A 19,852-nucleotide genomic window follows, 5' to 3' on the forward strand; every position below is an offset into this window, starting at 1 on the left:
GCAAACTGCACAAAAATGCCACGAAATGTAACCAATGTATAATTGTCAAACGTGTTGTGCTTTATATTGCCACACACAGAGTTTCCTCTATTTGGAACGTGGCTCACCATATGGACAATTCATTTGGCCTGTCAATATTTCTGCACGATTCTGCTCCTTTTTCCATTGGCCAACGGCGCCATTTTGTGCGGCAGTCAACTTTTTCCAATTTCACCCTGTTGACCCTTCTGCAGGGTCGAGGATTTTCATTTCATAAATATTTGCCATTTATTGTATGTTTTTCTTCTGACTGGCGTTCGTGGGAGCAAAAACAAACATTTGGTAAATATTTGCCGGCGGGCTTACAATATGGCATGAAATAGTTCTCTAATTGGCATTGCTTTTCCATTAAGTGGGACGGGGTAGTAGAAGTTATAAAAATAGGGATATTCCGAAAACATTGGTCATATTTTAATGAAAATACTCGTGGTTTATTTATTAATAAGCTGGTTCTGCATTCATATACGTCAAATCCACTGTCTTGAATAATTTTGTAAGTTCAGAGCTCCAACGAAAGTTTGTGTTATCAGCAGTCTCTTTTGAAATCTCCCGTTCATTAATAAGTGCCACAAACAAAACAAAACTGAGATACTCAAACCAACACGAAATAGACAGAGGAAGTATGCAAAAACCTCATAAAACAATTAGAAGCCAAGCAACAGAGGAAGAGAATTCAATTTCATTTTCCGAATTCAGGGAATCCGAATCCCAGATGCATTTTTGGCGTTAGGATTTTTGTCGGTTTGCTTTTCGGTTTCTGTTTTTATCTTGGCATACGACAAATCGCCTGGCCAAAGATAAATATTCACACGAGGGTGGAGATGGAGGAAATACTGCCCTACAAGGTGGCAGACTGGAAAGGAAAATTATGAGCTCGAAAATAGATTTTCCGGCCGCACTTCGCAGACAGAGAGGCAAACGAACTATTGCTGAAGATTTGGCCCCCTCTCCGTCGTTTTTTTGTCGCGTCTGCAGTTCATAAATTTCCACATTTTCCACATCCTTTTCCCCGCCTTTTAAAGCAAGTGTAGGCTTAAGACAATCCCAAAAAAGAAAAATACGCTTCAGAGCTGGGGGCATTTTTCACACTTTGTCACGTGTGAGCGGACAAACGGGAAAAATATATACCAATTTTGCATTTCTCTTTTTTGTAAGCCGCAAAAAAAATAAAAAGTAACGCATTTTCGTTACAAGATTCGCCTGGCAGAATATAATAAAAACTAGACATCAGTTAGGGATATGGAAATAAACTCAAAGCTGGAAATACAATTCAGAAGCACTTAAACAATAGTTTTAAAACAACATTTAAGTGCTTCTTTCTTCACATTTCTTTGATTTGTATGAAAGGCGGAACTCGAAAAAAAATCAGATTACAATAAATTACTTAAAACATATAGGTTTGAATTATTTTCACTACATCCCTTTTGAAAACTCTCTTTTTATTCCACACCCAAACAACACACATATTTGTTGTGAGTCACAAGAATCATTCATTGAAAAACGAGTCCCATGAGAACAAAAATCGCGCAAAAAATGCGTGTAAATTATCAAATAAAAATGTCATAAAAACAAACGAGTAAAACCAACCAAAACAAAACAAACCAAAAATGCGGGAAGATAAAGAGCGACCACAAAAACACGCCATTCAAATGCATTTATAAATTGTATCGAAATGAGCCCCAAACTCGGGCAATAAATAAAGCCACGCACGGCCAGGGAGGGGCGAAGAAGTATCTGGCAGATTGAAAAATTATAACAACACTCGTGAGTGGCACTCAATTGGAGCACTCAGCGTGACAACCACTTAATGAGTTAACCTAACGAGTGAGTGGCAGAGGCAGGTTGAGTGGATAGTGCAGCATGAAGACATAAACAAGGCATAAACAAAACTCGCAGAGTGAGCAACAAGTTCTTGGCGAGAGAACAAGTTTCGTTTTTTGGAAGTGTGAGTTTTTTCGAGTGTTTTCCGAGTGTTTTTGAGTATCTTTTGAGTGCTTTTTCGAGTGCTGCAGCGCCTCGCTCTCCATCGCTCGCCGGCTTTGTTGTTGGGTCAGTTTTCGAAACGGCGGCGCGTAAGCTGGTTGCGTTTTTTGTCGTGATCGCAATCTGCCGGTAAAAAAAGTACAAAAAAGATAGTACCCATGAAAAAAATCAGATTCCTAACTCAAGGATCATTTTTAAAAAAACGTAACCTCACAGAAAAAGTGTTTAAAGTGCGAAAAATATTCCCCAGTTATATATTCACCTTCTCAGTCGCAATTGTAAACCAACGTCGGGGAAAAAAATTGCAGAAATAAATTGTTCTGGTGTTATACTTTATTTTTTCAGTGGCAAAACAAACGAAAGTAACAAGAGTAATAAGGTCGAATTTATTATAATCATTTTTCGTCAACGCTGTGGCCACCAGACAACCAGACAACCAGAGTAACAACAGAAAGTATAATAGCACCAGAACTTAGTGCATTTGTGTTGTGTGATAAATGAAACAAAAATTCTTTGTAACAGTCACGTTTAAAAGTGTGCGCACTTTTCACCAACTTGTGGTAGCGCGTGTTCAATACACCATTATTTTCACCGCCGTTCTTAAACGGCAAATGAACACTAAAAATCGTAAATCGCACAAGAAATGTGCAGTGATTTTGTTTTCTCTCCCGTGGCGATGGGAACAACTGCTTAAAAAACATGACAACGGCGTTAAGAAAAATTATGCTAGTTCAGCTTTTGGCGAGTAGAAATTACAATATGGCAAACGCAATGGAAGTGTATTTTAAAGAATTATCACGGGAAAGCGCCCATCTCACTCTCTCGCTGACTCGTTTGTGTGGGTAGAATGCACAGCGAGAAAATGGTCCTGGGTTGCGAATTCACAAATTAATACAACTTCAGTCTCACTCTTTACAAGCCAACTGCCCAAGGTTTGACGTTCTGTCAGATACTTAAAGTAATTGCCTGCCGAGAATCCGAAGATAGGCTTAGTTCTGGAAATTCCTTCACATCCGAGAGGAATCCCATTTGCATCTCGGCGAGCAGCAAATCTCTCGAGGTGTGGATGCTCAATATCCCACGCGAAACTGTCGAAAAGGAGAACTCAGGGGGGAAAAGATACACAACCTGGGGAACCGAGGATTTCCTCTTGGCAAGGTCGTTTGTTATTATTTACTTAGCATTTTATTGAATTTTGTTGGGCGCGCATAAGGAGATTTAGTGTCCTGCCCGTTTTATTTGTTAAAGTTGTCTCTTACTTCGCCGTCTTTGCTTGCGCTGTATCTTATTCTCCTTTGTTGTCGCTTTATCTTTGTCATCGTTCCGAGTGTTACTCGTGTTTCCATATGGAAATACATATATCTTTGCATCTCAAAGCTTAACAGTTTTGCATTGTGCCTCAGCATCTTGAGTTTGAGTTGTTGTTCTTGCGCATATAACTTGTTATATGCTTATCTGGCAGGGACACATTGTTGTTCCTTTACTCATTTTTTAATGGTTTTCAGTGTCAGTTGCTTAATTGGAGCGCATGTGACTCAAATCGGCGGCACACTGGCGCCATCTGCCTGGCCACTCGACTTTTCTCGCCTCTGTTAAACTTTCTAAACTCCATCAATACGGGTATGGTTAATTTATTTGCTCGGACGGACTGCCCGCTGTGGCCCCAATTTTCGACGATTTCCGTTCCTTAACCCCTGCCAAATATCATTGTCTCCCGATCTTCGCGATGATGTCAGCTTGAAGTTGAAATATTAACACCCATGCATACTGTGTTTCTGTTCATTGCAGTTTTCATTATCTATCACGAATGCTTAATTCCCTGTCTAAGTGATCACATTTCTTGTTTTATTTTTCCAGCCGCAATCCGTATCGGTTGTATCGGAAATTCTAATTTCCAACACGCTCAAAGTATGTTTTCTATTTTCCTTTGTTTTCCCATAATTTGTCTGTCGTTCACATTCCTGTTTTTATTAACCCATGAGCGCTGGTGGGAGCCCCTGCCCCCAAAAGAAATGAATCTCACCCCATAACAATAATATTCATTTGGCACAAGAGCAATTCCCATTTCCATTTGCATTCCGGTTACAAGTAGAACATCATCAATGTGACACATTTATCTAACATAACAGATAGCTCTGGTACTTTAAGGGGCTTAAGGGCCAGATCCGTATCGCCCATGCGATATGGTGCTTTTTTATTGAAGATGTTGACAAGGCATTAAAATTATTGCGTACGACGACCAATAAAACAGCGGGCAGCGGCTTGTGGGGATTTGGAACTCGAACTCTGTGAGGGGCGACCCACTTGAACTGCCAGACAGTCGCGATAAGAAAGATTCCTAACTCATCTGCGCTGCCGCAGCAATGAATCTCAATTGAAAGCCCAAATGTTAATAGTGAGTCACTAAGTATTTTGATTTTTCTGACTGCCCCGGAGCAACGACCAATTAAGGAGTAGTTCTACAGCTGTCAGCTGGATGAATTCGAGGCGAACACAATCGGTTGCCTCATTTTGTTCGGGGAATCTAGTTCAACCTATTGACACTGACGATTTCCAATAACCCCAAAGCGATTCGACCTTGGGCGTCGTTTAGCTACCGATTGGAAACCCAGTTCCCACACGAAGATCTGCTTTCAGTAGGAACCAAATATCCAAATATTTTGCTGTCTGGTTTCGGGTTCTGATGAGCCGGCGCTTTTCCCATTTGCCAGCCAACACACCGATACGTACGATAAGTCTCGCCTTTCGCGAATTTCACTTAAATTTCTCGAATTCACTTATTTATTTATATGCATTATACTTGTATTTACCCGCCGCAGTCTGCGAATTTTGCGATTGCCGCTGCTGCTCGCCATGTGCTCGGCATTTTCGTACATTTCACGTACTAAACGCCATTTAAACGTCATATTTAAACATGCCTGTACCTATCATATGTACCTATATACATATGCATATGCATATGGTATGTAAAACTCTGTAAACAAACACCAGCGCCTGAGATCGGATACCCATCATGTGCTTCTGTTTTATTGCGTTCCATTCGGATCTGTTGTTTTGGGTTGAAGAAGGCGGTTCCGTTCCTCTGTGGACTTTGGTTACTCTGGATTTTAAGTACATGCATGTGTTTATAAGAAGAGCTTTTCGAGTAAGGAATTCACCAAGTTACTCGAGACTTCTGCAGCTGCATTATGAAATCATCAGACTGACAAAGATAAGGGGTTATGTGGTGGTATTAAGGGGTTATTCAAAATCAAGGGTGCAGTGCAGGGTTTTCTAGGAATTTCGGGCTTTAAGGGTGTCAATTACATGGATATTTTTGAGAATTAAGGGAAATTCTTTGGAACGCAAGCTAAACTTCAAAACAAACCATTTACTTGTTCAATCAATAAAATATTTTGTCTCATTTATTTTATATACGAGTTTATATCAATACAATATTACTTTTAAGGGATACATTTCAAATGGTTTTACTTTATATCCAAAATGTTCTTGCTACAACATTTGAGCAACCCAATGGCACTGCATCCCATAAGTAACGCATAGCCGCAAAATTGTTCACTATTCCGCCAAATTGGGCAAAAAGTAATCTATCCACACAAGCTCACTTACTGGCCACATCCCTATATGAGGAACATCTTGCGTTGTGGCCTCAGATTTTGTGTGTTGTTCCCTGGATGCCGACCATGTGTTCGCCATGCCCCCTTGCAAGTTCCCCCTCTGGCGTTCCGAGCTGCAAACAGTTCAGTTAAAAGCTGAAAATTGTTTATGCTAATTGCACTTAATTTATGCATGCGTACTGTGCCTGATGAATGTCTGTGCGAGTGGGAGCGGGATGCACAAGTATCTGTAAGATACCGCACTACATGTTGCGCCTGTCACATTTATTAGTACGCCAAATGCGCGAGTGGAGTAAATATTTGTTTCGGCACAATTAAGGCTTCCACCGCGCCCAAAAAAAAGTGGGTAATGTGAGCAGCCATTCGAGGCACATTCCAAGTGCCACTTGGCATTTGGAGGAGATTCGCACACGCGAGGGAGCACTCATACCTAATATCTAAGCCTGGGCAAATGTCAGGCAATCCCGTGGCTTAGTCCTGTCGCCATTGCGACGGTGTCTATTTCGGCCAATTAATATGCAGTTAATGGTGCTAACGGTGTGACGTGCTTATTTATAGGCCCGCAGATGCGACTGCAAAAGGCAACTGCAGGCGAATGGCGAATGGCGAATGGCAAATGCAACTCAATTCCACCAGCGCCAAATAAATGGCTGGCACTCGCAGCTCAGACATCAGCCTGGCGCCACAGCACACATTTTGCATGTCAATTCGATGGAGGACAGGGCGGCAGGAGGGCTTTTCGCCTAAAAAGTATCTGCCGGATTGCATAAGAAAGTCGGGCATTTTCGCCGTTGTCAGGGTGTGGAGTAAAGTTCACTCGACTATTCCGATACATCTACATCTGTCCCGGGAATGAAACTCGCAGCGAATAACATTTTATGTGCATAAAGTTTAGCCGAGCAAAATGCAGTTGGATATCTTGAGCTGTAGGGAAATATTATAAATAAGGAACAAAATTTAATTCAAGTCGAGTTGGCTCAGCTTAAGACTGAGCATATTGTATATAATATTTATTTTTGCTAAGAAAAATGTTTCATAAAAGATTCTTTGACCAAAAAAGTTCAGTTTTAAGAGCAACTGCAACATCACCAATGTCTGGTGAAGTAAATACATGAATATCTGCCAAAAAGTTATGACAAATTCCAAAGAGAATGCAGCTCGGCAGTCGAATGCATGAATCAAATTCTGTATCTCAATGAACAAGTGGCATTTGCTGCCGGTTTTATCTATCGACAAGCTTACAAACCGATGGGAGAAAAAGTATCTGACAAACGGAGCGATTCAGGTAATCTGAATTGGCAGCCTCACTTTGTTCGCATTGTTCGCTCTCCGTGGCTGTGTGATACACATAAACCCGTATGTATTTACAGATTGGGACAATTTGGTTTATTGGCCCAAGACATGGCGGGAGTTTTTGCCCGATTCCTCACGTAGCCAACTTGCTGCAGATACGTTTTTTTGCCCATCCTCACGCACTTGAAGTGGAAAACAGTGGCAGCTGTCAATGGGGCGTCGATGTCAGTTGTGTTTCGATCAATTAAAAAATTGCTGCACTAATTGTGGCGTGTTTATCGGCAACATTTGCTGCCGCTGCAGCGCTGACACAATCACTTTAATTGAACAATTATGCAGTTGCACTCAATTAAATGCCAAGCGCCTCCTTTTTGGGGAGATAGCTCAATTAGAAGTCCTGGGAAATAAATAAAACTTCATTGCCCAACCCAAGTCAATGCCTCTGTTAACTGCTGATCAAAACCCAGTCTCATATTATGCAAATCACTGGAGCAAACAGTTTACCCAAGAGGCGCACTCTAAACCTGTGACAGAAGCCAAGTATTCATGATTCCTAATGCCCTAATGAGCTCAAATGTTTGTCCAAATGTTGACAGCCCAATTGAGCAGAAAATGTACTCTTGCGCAGAAGGGGGGAGGAAACTTAGGGAAAATTTCGTCAGGTACTACCCATCGGATTTGAGTCATTAATCAAAGTCGGAGTTCGGCCCGCATCAAAGTCTGCAAACCAAATCGAATCCGGCGTATTTAGTCAGCCGTGAAGCATTACCAAACTATTATAAAATGGCCAGCAAAAGGGGAAAAGAAAGTTACAATTGGAAAAGCTTTTCCCAGCGACAAAATCCCTAATGCAGTTTTAATTGGAGCCTTATTTATGTTCCAGCATAGAGAAATTCCAACTTAAAGACGACAAAAAATCTATGGAGTCATGTTTGGATTACCACTTCAAATACCCACCTAATTCATCGATTTTTATTTGCATACTCTGGACCCAAACATGCATAACAATAATTTTTGGTTATTCCACTTATATTTGCGCAGCAGCAATATAAACATTTCTCTTTATGATTATTTTAATTGAATAAATACTGGCAGTGTGTGACCGAACAGCCACCCACCAAAAGCATTCAACCTGCAAGCTGCGCAATTTCTCTCCAATTTATTTATTAAATAAACATTTTCCGATTACCTTTATGATGCTACTGGTTGGCTTCTTTTCGGGCTGCCAGTTGCCAGAGTGATTAGTCAGAGCTTTTATCTAAAATGGTCTGGTCTATCCAAAACAAATATAAAAGTTGTGGGAATTCATTGTGCGTCCAAATTGGCTTAATCTTTTGCTGCACAGAAAGCAAACCGTAAGACGCACCTGGAAAAAATGTTTACTTAAATATTTATTTTTTAATATGCCCAATTTAAGCCGCATAATCTGCAACATCTGTTGACCAGTTTAGCAATTGCTCCAGTTGATAGATAGCACCCGAAATCTTTTATTTTCTTACCCACCTTTTGTTTACTTCCTTGTGAATATTTTTTCAGCCATCGCTGCAAATTGTTTACATTCAACTTTATCGTTTTGTTTAGAGAACTGGGACCATGCACTTTGGGTAATTAGCAGTTTATTTGACCCTGAGCAAAGACCACCGAATTGAGCCAAAAATAGGCCACTGGAAACGATTCGGTGTTGTAAATACCATTCGTTTGGGAGCCCAGCTATGCGAAATCAATAATCATTTAAAATTCAAATGCGAGCAACGCATGAACCGGAAAATGGCGAAATGGCTAAATGACAGGCGAGGAAACAGAGGCCGGCGCATGCAAATTGGAAAAACAGATAATGAAAAATCCGGAAAACGGGGGTGAAGTAGGTTATGCCCTCCATGCTAATGAAATTAAAAATTGATGCTTTGGGGCCAGCGGCGCGCCGTTTTTGTGTGTAAGGAAATCTAGGCGAAAATGCTAAGCAAATGTCGTTTAATAAATTGAAAAGGGCCAAGGAATGGGGTGTTGCTGGTGGGTGGCTGCTCCCTATGCCTATGCATTAATATGGCTGATTGATTTTGCGGCGTTGGCGGTTAAGTGGCGGACTTTGAGACACCGAAACACCGAGACGCTGCGAACCACAAGAAAAGCCAAACGCCGCCGCCAACTCTTGACACGTCTTTTGATAGAGTTGCCAGCGGAGCACTCCAATCTGGGCAAGCTGGCGGATCAGGTCGGTCGGAGCAGTAGGAGCAGCTACGTCTTGCGGTCTGGCCTGGTTGCTCAATCTTCCTGGTTTCAGCTGCCACTGCCGCCAAGCCGTTGACATCAATTAGCTATTAGACATGGCGTTTGGAGAAGAAAAGTCAGGATGGCATAATCTGTACTGCGGACTATTGGTGGTGATTCAATTAAATAACAAATTATAGCAATGGCTAACGAAATGGCTAACTATGGGTTCCTAAAAAATCGACTTTTGTATCTCATTCAATTGAAACTTGAAACTGTGTTCGAAATCTTTTCTAATCAATCGTGTTTATTAGCCCAGAATTTCCTCAGTGTCTTTATAGTCGGATAGTGAAAAATTATCAACATTCGTTAGGCCAAATTATTGCATCGCCGCGGATTTTTGTTGAGGCGAGATACTTGCAGTCCCCTTACGGAATCCATCCACTTATCATGTGGGCGTTCCTCGGTCCGGCGCCATCTGGCAGTCTCCTTCTGTTGGCAGCTGCCTTTTCCATCTACCAGCTACCATCTAGCATCTAGCATCTCGCATCTAGCAACTGCCATCTTCCCTCCGGCCATCGGTTCATTAGACGCCGCTCAATTTATTTCTCCTTTACACGCCAATTAATCAGATTATGTCAAAATGTGTCACTGGGTTAATGCAAATATATTACGATGGCCATCCAGTCAGGCAGCCAGCGAAGTATAGACTCCCCCGGGATCTGCACTTTTCGCCCCAGGTTCCAATCGATTCGGATGTCTGGCTCTTGGGAGAGGCTTTAAAGCGTTTTGTCTGCCATTCGCATTTGGTTGTTTGGAAAGCGCTTAGATCCACTTAATTAGTGAACTGCATTCAACAAAAGCGGGGAAAACACTCGCACAAAATCACTTTTAAGCTGATTTGGACGGGTATAGAAAGGCAGAGGGGAAATGAATCTGGAAATTGGAAATAAATGTGTCTACCTCCATTGGGTTCAAAATAAAATGGTTTAATTTCCGAAGAGTCCGTATTATTAATGTTGCCTTTGACAGCATGCGTTTTGTAGATATCTTGTTCGTGGGTATCATGACAAATTATTCGAACTCCTTGCCTCATTTAACTCGAATTTAAATAGGTAAGCGGCACTGCCCGTTTTTAAATCTCAGCCTTTTGGGAAGACAAAAAGCGTATCGTTTTCCGTTTTGTCTAACATAATGCCACTGCGAAACAAAGCAATCTGACATCCCTCAGTTCGTTCAGTTACCTTGGCGACTGACGCGAATTTCAACAGAAAATCGCGCTGGAAACAATGTAACATGGATGGAGCAACTCCATCGGATCCGCAGCATTTTACCTCTTCCGAATTCCCCTGCTGTGGAACTTGTTCATTTGGCATTCAGCAGAAAAGTCATTAAGTGACACACCCGCCTACGAAATTCCCCCAAAATAGATTCCAGCATATTTATCATTATTTTTTCTGCTTCACTTTTTGTCCCCGAATAAAGAGGGAACAATCATGTAAAGCTGGGCTTGGTGCAGAAAACAGGGAAAAATAATAAAACGAGTGAGGGGTGGGCATCTGTCAGTGCTTAATCACGCATATCAACCAACTTTCCGAGCTGGAAACCAGCTTGTTTGTTTTCGGATCTCGATTTTTCGCATTTTTTCAGGCTGTTTTGGTTTTGGGCGTGTTTTAGCTCGGCTCATTGAAGGCGGCGCACGGAAGTTGGCGCCGCAACGGAAATTGAGCCATCAAATATAATGTACAACCAAATAAGCGCGATGAATATATGTGTGGCATACAAATTCAGGTGCTCGACTTTCGCTTTCCCGCCGCCTCTAAAGCAGTAAAAGAAGAGTTGTAAACATGCTTTACAACTCATTAAAAATTATTATTGCTCCTGCATAAAGATGATGGCCAGGATGAGCGAGTCCTTGGGGATCCTTTCTACAGACCCTTCGTAGGTGTCAATCGCGATCCCTTCGCCGCTGCTCTGCAAACTGAAATCGGCGTACAATTTTGCGGCTACATTTTGATGAAATTTGCGGGGAGGGCAAAGGTTAAAAGTTTGTGCTTGAAGCGGCTGCTTGGTTCCCACGAATTTTCCGCGTAAAAGGTTACGCAAAGTTTCGCCTCAAAAGGCGATAAAGGTTTCGCAATGAGCAGCCGGGCTTCGCGTGTTTCCCAGAATGCTTAATTTAATTTGCTGAACTAAAATTGCGCCCCTGGTTTAATGAAAGTTGTGGCCAAGCATCCAAAAGATAGTAATGTGGGAAGTGAAGTGACAACGATAGCAGGTCTTCGATTCTCTTAATCGCTGGACGGGCTTATATCAGAGCGGAAGTGGCTTAACTCCATAAATTCGTTTAACTGCCCAGATTCGTTTAAAACCTGTAAAGCCATGTTTAAGGTCTGTTTACTATCGGAGAATGTTTACAATCAATTGGGTGAACTGTTCATGTTTTATTCAGGTTTTAAGTTCTTCCTCTCTGATAGCTCGATAATTCAGCTTTCTTTTTATTAATCAACACGGAAACCATTTCCGTGCTTCGAGATCTGCTCTCTGTTCTCCAATGGCCTTTTTAGTAAATATTAAACCTTTATAAAGAAATGCACGCTGTGCTAAATACCAAAACCCGATCATATTTCAAAAGAAACATTGCCGAACCAGCGACACACGGGATGGCTTTATGTGCCCCATCCGTAGCATAACTCACTTCCCCATTACGCCATGTTTGTTCAACAATTTCGCTAAACGCTTTACAGGCCAAAAAGGAGGTGGATGCTCGAAGCCAGGCGCCATTTTCTGCTGAGTGCCGTGCAGCCAATTCAATGCACTTTATTAATGGCATCCATGACTTGGCCTCCCCGCCAGAAGGGCGACAATAAACCCCACAAGAAGCCAGCCATATCCATGCTGCTTCCTTCCTTGTCTGCTGCAGTTGCACTTAATTTTATCTATTATCCTCCATTTTTGTCATTGTCTAAGGAAAATGAAGATTCAAAGCCATAAATGTGTGTGTTCGTCTGAGTGTGTGTGTGTGGGCCATCAATGGCAAGGCAAAAGTTGCCAGCATGCTCCTGCTTTCGGCTTTGAGCCTGTGGCCATTGTTGTTGGCCAGGATGGAGGATCTCTATCCTGGCAGCAGGTGTGCCAGTGAAAACTCAACTTCTGCTGCTGCTGGCAGGTTGGCTGGAAAATGTGATAAAATGATTATAAAATAATTTTCACAAACAATGGCCAGGACATGCGCACACACTCACGTCCGTCTTCCGGATGGGGGCTACGTGCAAACTTGTTCTCACTTTTTCCAACCACTTTGCTAGCCGCCGGGTGGTCAACTCTTCTAATTGAATAGATTATACGGGGTCGGCTCTTTAATGGCTGCCAACCTCAAAGTCTGGGCTAACTTCATTGTGGTGCTTCTTAAACTCCTGCGGCTGTCATAAGCGAATCTCTCATAACGTTTTACTAGTGCCATAAATATTCGCATATTATTATGCGCCGCTCCCCCACTCACTGCATTTATTATTAATCCAAATGCGGGGCCATAAAACGCTGTGAAAATTACTTCTCCCGCTGGCGGAATAGAGACTTTGGCGGCCGTAAAAGGAAAAACCTTAAAATGGAACTGCCGGAAAATGGAATGGGCGGAAGAGCAACCTGGCCGATTAATTGCAAGCAGGACCTCACGGAGAAGCAGCCACCCACTCGCCGCCAATCCCAAAAGGAAACATTTGTATCTGGCCAATAAACATGTCTTAAAGCACGCCTGACAGACACAGTTTTGAACCAGTTTAGCTGGCCGCCGCAGATGCAGATACTCAGATACTCAGACACTCAGATATAGAGTCCCAATTTGTGCGAATGCGTAGAGCAACCAATTTGAGGCAAATTGCCATAACGAAGCTCTGCAGCTCCACAAGCCTCAATAGTGGAACAGCATGGAAGAATGGAGGGTTTCTGGTCAGAGGGAGAGCAGCTGATGCAGTTCACATTTGCAACTTTATTTATCGCTTCGAAAACATCTTGTAAATTTTCCACGTTATTTTCGCCGGCGGCCAAGTTCGTTCTTTGCGGAAAATTCAACAATTGAATCCAAAGCGTTGCCCCTGCGCCACCCACTCCTTGGCGAAAGCCAAGTCGAAATTGATATGAAAATTCGTTTTAAGTCGGAGAGGAGAGCCTTCAGTGCCACGCCCATTGCCCACTGCCTCAAGGCAGGACTCAGCCGCCCTCCGCCCCGTTTGCCGATCCTTTCGCCTTGTTTTGATCATTTGCCTGTGATAAATTGTTCCATGTCGCTTGGCACTCTTGACTTTTATTGCTGGCCATGGGCAAGTCCACAAGTCTGCTGGCCATCAAAAAGTCTTTTGCCTTTTGCCTTTTTTGCCATTTGATGCAACTGAATGTGGGTAACTTGGCCCAAATGCACTGCCAACTTGGCTTCGTCAGTCGCTTTCAGTTTATTTGCCGCGCGACAAGTCTGTTTGTGTGTGCTCGCCGGCAAACACAAATTTGATATCATTTTTCAACGCCAATTCCAGGCAGCCTCATATAGTGTATAGAATGGAATATGTTTGAGCCCTGAAAATGCACTGACATGCGGGGGCGTGGCCCCACGAAGTGACTTTTGTGGTTTCAATTGTGCCGCATGACGCATGAAATTTCCGCTCCTTTTTGTCCGATTTCCTCTTTTTCTATTCCTCATAGTGAGGCTGGCTAAAATGGGCAAAAAATATGCTAAATTGAAATCTGCGTTCCTTACTGATTGGATTTTATTTGGGTTAGGCCATAAACGGCATTCGATTTTTATCAGGAGACCTTGCTGGTAAATGGGGCTTGTAAAGTTAATCCCTAAAATACTTTTAACTCCAGCTTATCTTCCCCAAATTTCAGTGATCACTTGGCGCATTTGCATAGCCTATTAAAGACATTAGCAAATGCTACGCCCACACATTTTACTCTTTTGTTCATCATCTGCATGGATTTGACAATCGGAAAACAAAAGTCACAACTGGAAAATTATTCATGGTCGGCCACTCAGAACTAGATGGGGAATTCCTTCACGAGCCCTGTGAAAATGCATAAACCAAACAGAGCGAGACCAGCTAAACAAAAGCCCAGAACCGAGGGTCGCATAATGCACTCTTGCTTTTCTTTTTTAGTGTTTTTGTACGGTTTTCCTTTTTTTGTACATTTTATGAATGTCTCTCTTTTCCTGCTCTTTTTCCAGCTGAAATTTCCGGTTGGGCTTTTGTGTAATCCGCCAGAGACGCGGCTTTGCATGATTCGGGTTCTTATTTGTTATTGGTTGTGTTCAGAGTTGAATGACTGCCGTGGCTGCTCAAAAATTCTGGACACTCAGGGCTTCGTCGGTTCAATCAAATTGCAATTATCGTAAGCACGTGGTTGTGTCCTCCATTTCGTGGGTGCGGAGCAGTTGCCTCGCTGAAATGATCTACGATTCGTGACGCTTTTGATTTATGTGTGCTGAACCGTTTTCACAGCGATATTCAATGACTCAGCACTTGGATTCTGGATATCTCCGTAGATTTGGGTTTACGGAGCGTGCAGTGGTACGAATGTGACCGCAGGGCTTTCTATTTCTACGCATGTATCTTTGGGATTGTGGCCCCATCGGCTGGGCAACTTAATTAGTTTTGTTGTTGCTAGACAAAAGGCGAGTATCTGTATCTGAAAGGCAGGTAAACGGATTTATGTTTCGGCGCCTTTCAAGACTCCCTACAGTTTCTCACTTTGGTGATTTATTAGCGTTCGTATTTTGTTTTTTGGCCAGCAAAATAGTTGGCCGCTCCGCGTGTGATGAGCATTGTGGATGAGTTTCGTCAAGAGCCATAAACCGAAAGTGAAAATGAAAATACACACTTTTGATTTGCTCACTTGATAAAATTCAAATTCGATTTGGCTTGTGTTACGCATGATTAAGCAGCTGAAACCCCAATCTTTGTATCTATTCAGTATTTGATACGATTTTACTGTCAGCTGAGCGCCCGGGGAAGCATCTTCAATCTGTTGCATTTCAATTATTGGTAAATTGTTTTCCTTACCATCTTTTTGCGCCATAGTGCAAACATTTGCATTTCCAATGGCAATAACAAATGCATTCCGCACACATCAGCGTCACATTCCATCAATATCAATTCATATTCCTACATACGTTTGTGTATCTGTATCTGTATCTGTAAGCGGGCAGATTTCGTATGCAAGTCGACGCAGAATGTTATCTCTGTGGATGTACAGGGAAAAAAGTGAAAATTATAATGAAATGCATTGGCATTTCCCTCACGTGCCCACAAAGTACATCAATCAAATTGAAATGCAAGCATCAGGCGGCGCTGCTTTTCAATATTTCGTAATGCATTTAACCGTGCTAATAACAAAAAAGTAATGCAATAAATATTGCATATTTTCACTCCAGACTTACATTCGCTCGTGGTAGAAACAGCCTTTGCATTTTGCATTTTCCACGCGGCAATATATTCCAATTAGGGTTCAATTGAATTTGGAGATGGTCGCGTGATTTTAAGCTCCAATACGAACTATGTAGTTTTACTGCATTTGCATGTGTTCCTATAAGCCGCAAGCCTCCCAATTTTATTGAGTTTAATAATATGTTCAAAATACAAAATCAGCCTTTGAAATGCAGGGAATGAAGGAAACTCGTGTCACGCTTCATCACGCACACATCTCCAACAATCCAGGAGCTATCGAAAAGACAGAGCAACTGCAAACAGAATTTCGAGAAAAATTAAATTTATGCAAAGCCCAAAAGAGACGACTGCATCGGAAAGTGCGATGGGGAGTGGAATGTTGCTGCAACTAATTAGACACTTGTCATTTGCAGTAATGTTGTAATAAATACCGTTACAATGTCATTACCGGCATTACTCGTTGGCATTTCTTTCGCACCAGCTCGTCCCGTCTCCTTCGCACAATCTCTCCGTCTCTTTCCACGCTTTTGGCCGCACTCACTCGTCAACGCGGCGAAGTCTTTGTCAATGGCTTGTTAGTTTACTTGTCTCCACTCCCGGCCCCGCGCCCCTTTGGACTTTATTTAAAACTTTGTTTTGCTTTACAGCTTAGAATTTTTAATGAGCTTTCGCCCACCCCGTACTCCGTATACCCTCTCTTTCAAGTAGTTCTTGGCGGTTTTCCGCTTTTCGTCGCTCGTTTCTCTCCTTCTTGAATGTCATCTATTTTTGAAGCTTGTTCTTTGCACACTTTTCTGTTGTTTTCCATTACTTTCCATGGGGCTTAGCCGGGGTCATTGCTTAGCTATAGTCACTCGAGACGAACTTGGCCAAAGACCCAAGCCGTACTTAATCTTCCATTGAAACCAGATCCCAGGTCTAGGGGTTCCGGCTTTTTCAAAGTCTCAGGCCAGTCACTTGGACTTAAGTTCATGTTATTTGTGAAAAAGATAGTTTAGTTTAGTATAGTATGGTATAGTATAGTATGGTACAGTATGGTATGGTATAGTATAGTATGGTATAGTATTATATGGTATAGTATAGTATGGTATAGTATAGTATAGTATGGTATAGTATAGTATAGTATGGTATAGTATGGTATAGTTTAAAAAAAAGAGGAGGTGAGGAGGTATACTAAATACCATATATGTATATGGTATATACTTCCACCTCCTTTTTTTTTTAAACTGTACCATACTATACCATGGTATAGTATAGTATAATCTGTTCTAGATTTACTGATTCTTTTGGACCTGGTTTCTCTACTTCTGTAGCGCTTAGAAAGAGTTTCCCATCTCTAACCCCATTTTATCACCTCCTCGGTGCGACGCTGCCTTACCAACTTCCTCTGGCCTGCCCCAAAATACATACACCTATATGAGCGTTCCACTAACCTATCCCACCTTTTTATTGGTTTTTCCCAAAGACCCCCGCTCGTGCCTCTCCCCTGCGTCCCACCATTCCACTTATCGCACCTTGGCAATGCCAGAGAACCAAGAGCAGAACAAAACGCAGAACGCAGAACGCAGAACCCGGAGACAAGACAATAAATGTCTTAACTGAAACATTGGAGTTGGCTTATCGGCGAGCAAATATTGCCCAACATAATTTACACACCAAAAGTCAGGGGAGTGAGCGGGATGGGAATAGGTATAGGCCCAGGCGCGCAACAACAATTGTGCAAACAGAATGCAGTCAACCTTTTTGCCTGGCAAACAGAGCCAAGATGTCTGGATAATTAACGCTAGTCAAAAGTTGGGCGGCTTGGGCGGGAGCGAGGGGCGAGGGGCGTGGGCTGGGAAATTTCGGCGTAATTGAGTGGCTTATTGACTTGGGGCATATTTGTAGTACGAATTACACACATATTTGTGTGCGCTTCAGCCGCCTTTGTCATTTTTGACCGGAGCTGGGGAGAGAAAACGCAATCACAAGCCTAGAATCCTGTCGAACCGGTTTTATAAATAGATAAGCGCATAAAAACAACGTTCATTACGCAAGAATGTGCCCTAAAACGATGCAGCCAAGTGCCTAAGTTTTTGTTCGGGAGGAGCAGCAGCAACAGCGAAAACCTGAAATCTGCATAGAGCAAGATTAATTAACTCGCCCCGCCGGACGATCAGCCACGTTGCACAGCAAGGACGGCAGCATCGGGAGCCACTGCAGCAGCAGCAGCAGCAGCAACAATCCGCAGCAACTCGTGCGAGATCTTTGGCAGCAGCCACAACTGCAGCAGCTTCAGCTGCGCGAAGAAGGACAGCACCTGTATTTGCATCTTAAGAGTCTGCAGCATCAGCAGCAGCGTCCGCATCTGCAGCAGCACCAACTGAATAGCTCAAGTAAAGCGAACCCTTGCTGCAGCAGCTACAGGATGCGGCTCTTCGCCAGCAGTGGCCAGGCTGCAACATCGCCAGCACTGGCCCACAGTTCCAGCGACGAGGCAGGGGAGGTGATTGAGAATTCCCACACCAGAGGAGCAGGATGCGCCGTGCTGCACAGCAGCGGGGCAAAATCAAGGTCGCTGGAGAGGTACGCTGGGGCGCCCAAGATCCACCAGCAGACGTTGGAACTGCTGCCGCCATATGCCACGCCCACGTGCAGCACGCGTCGCCGACTGCTCGCCCCCTTCCGATCCCTGAAGCGCCGCAGTCGGAGCAGCAGCAGCAGCAATGAGTCGCACCACTTCGGCAACGGCAACCAGCTCGACAACCTGGTGGTGGTTAATGTTGGGGCGGCCGCCGCACATGGGGGCGTGGCCAAGGCCAAGGCCAAGGCCAGCTCGCAAAGCGGTGACAGTGGAACCGGCGGCACCGAGCTGGAGCACGAAATGGAGCAGGACGATGACGAGGAGGATGAGGACGAGGAGGAGGGCGAGGAGTTGGACGGACTGAGCCTTAGCTACTCCCAGCTGAGCAGCAGTGGCTGCGAGGAAGCCGAAGCTCCGCCAGGAGATGTTGCTGTTGATCGACAAGCGGCAGCGGTGGCAACAGTCGCCTCCTGCGTGCAACTTGTTGCCAATGAGCGGCGACGCAACATCCTGTCGCTGTACTCCTCCTCGTCGGAGGAGCAGCTCCACTGCCGCCTGGGCGACATCACGCTGGTGGACGACACCTACTCCAACTGCGATCCGCAGAACGATGCCGAGCGCATGTTCCTCCAGGTTGTCGGAATCTTGCGCGATGAGAATGAGGTTTGTGTACTGGCTAACAGTGGTTGGCCGAAATATAGGTCACGTCTCTGAAATTTATGTTGCTTTATGGAGTCGAACTCAGTACGATTTTCAGATAACTATGTGATAAAAGTATGAGAAAGGAAAAAGTTAAAATTCATATTATAGTTCATGGGTTTTTTCGCAACCCACAAGTCGCAGAGAAAAATATTTTTTAATATGCGTGCAATCAGAAATACAGAAGTCATTCATTTTAATGCATAATTTTAATTAAAGAATCCTTGCCTGCCCTCCGCTTATCCATCTCTTTTTCAGCATTTCCTTTGAAATCTTGATTAATTTCCACCCACAGACATAAAAGACTCGTTTTCGTTGTTGGTCGTGCTTTACCCAAGTAGATGTGTCCTTGCCAAAAAAGGAAATGGCAAACTGCTAACCGAGTTTTCTTTTCTCTCCGTAATTCCCCGCTTTTCCCCACCGCCTTCTATGGATACAACTTTTTCAGTCTCACTTGCAATTTCAATTAATTAATGCAAGCTAGGATTTCCGTTTTGAGCTTCACTGAGCAAGGGGTAAAGTGAAGGGGGAGTAAGTCAAGGCGGAGGGAGCAACAGTTGGATAAAATAATTGATTTACCTGCAGAATTATTCTCATCTCTCGCTTTGCATTCATCGCCTGGCAAAATGTCAATTTAAGGCATACATTTCTGCCATTTCTGTGGCATTTACCTCCTGTGCCAACACAAATCATTTTTAATAAGCTCTGTGGGCGATGCGAGCTCTACACTGGCAAAAATCAGTGCCATTTTTTCGTTCTTTTATTTGCATTTGCCAAAAAGAACAAAACGCATTTTACTGACTTACAACTTTAAGGGATGCCTTCCTTTTTCGTGCACTAATTAACTTCATTACTTGAAAATACAATGAAAATACTTGAAGAGTACAATGATTTTTCTGCTGTGCTGCTCTGCGTGCTGCCATAGAAAATAAGGCGGCAACATTTGCTTTTTATTTAACCAAGTTCCCCGCTCGACAGCCGCAGGTGAGGCGCACAGCCCAGGAATTGTTATG

General features: G+C 43.2%; 1 protein-coding gene across 13 annotated transcripts in view; it reads left to right on the plus strand.

Annotated features, from left to right (window-relative positions):
• The window catches only part of LOC6553906 (dystrophin, isoforms A/C/F/G/H), a 136,006-nt gene that overhangs the window by 108,926 nt on the left and 7,228 nt on the right, over nucleotides 1-19,852 (plus strand). For 8 of the 13 annotated variants that reach the window (XM_015154802.2, XM_026978731.1, XM_026978757.1 and 5 more), the window contains one exon: nucleotides 3,880-3,930. The exons of 3 other annotated variants lie outside the window; for them this stretch is intronic. In XM_015154802.2, coding sequence (XP_015010288.1) covers nucleotides 3,880-3,930 — 51 coding nt within the window. Of the gene's footprint in view, nucleotides 1-3,879; nucleotides 3,931-17,581; nucleotides 18,804-19,852 lie in introns of those variants that run through there. 2 more of the 13 variants (XM_015154804.2, XM_015154800.2) reach the window with 1 other exon arrangement.

Source organism: Drosophila erecta, unplaced genomic scaffold (genome assembly GCF_003286155.1).
Source record: "Drosophila erecta strain 14021-0224.00,06,07 unplaced genomic scaffold, DereRS2 tig00000000-arrow-pilon, whole genome shotgun sequence".
Classification (NCBI taxonomy): domain Eukaryota; kingdom Metazoa; phylum Arthropoda; class Insecta; order Diptera; family Drosophilidae; genus Drosophila; species Drosophila erecta.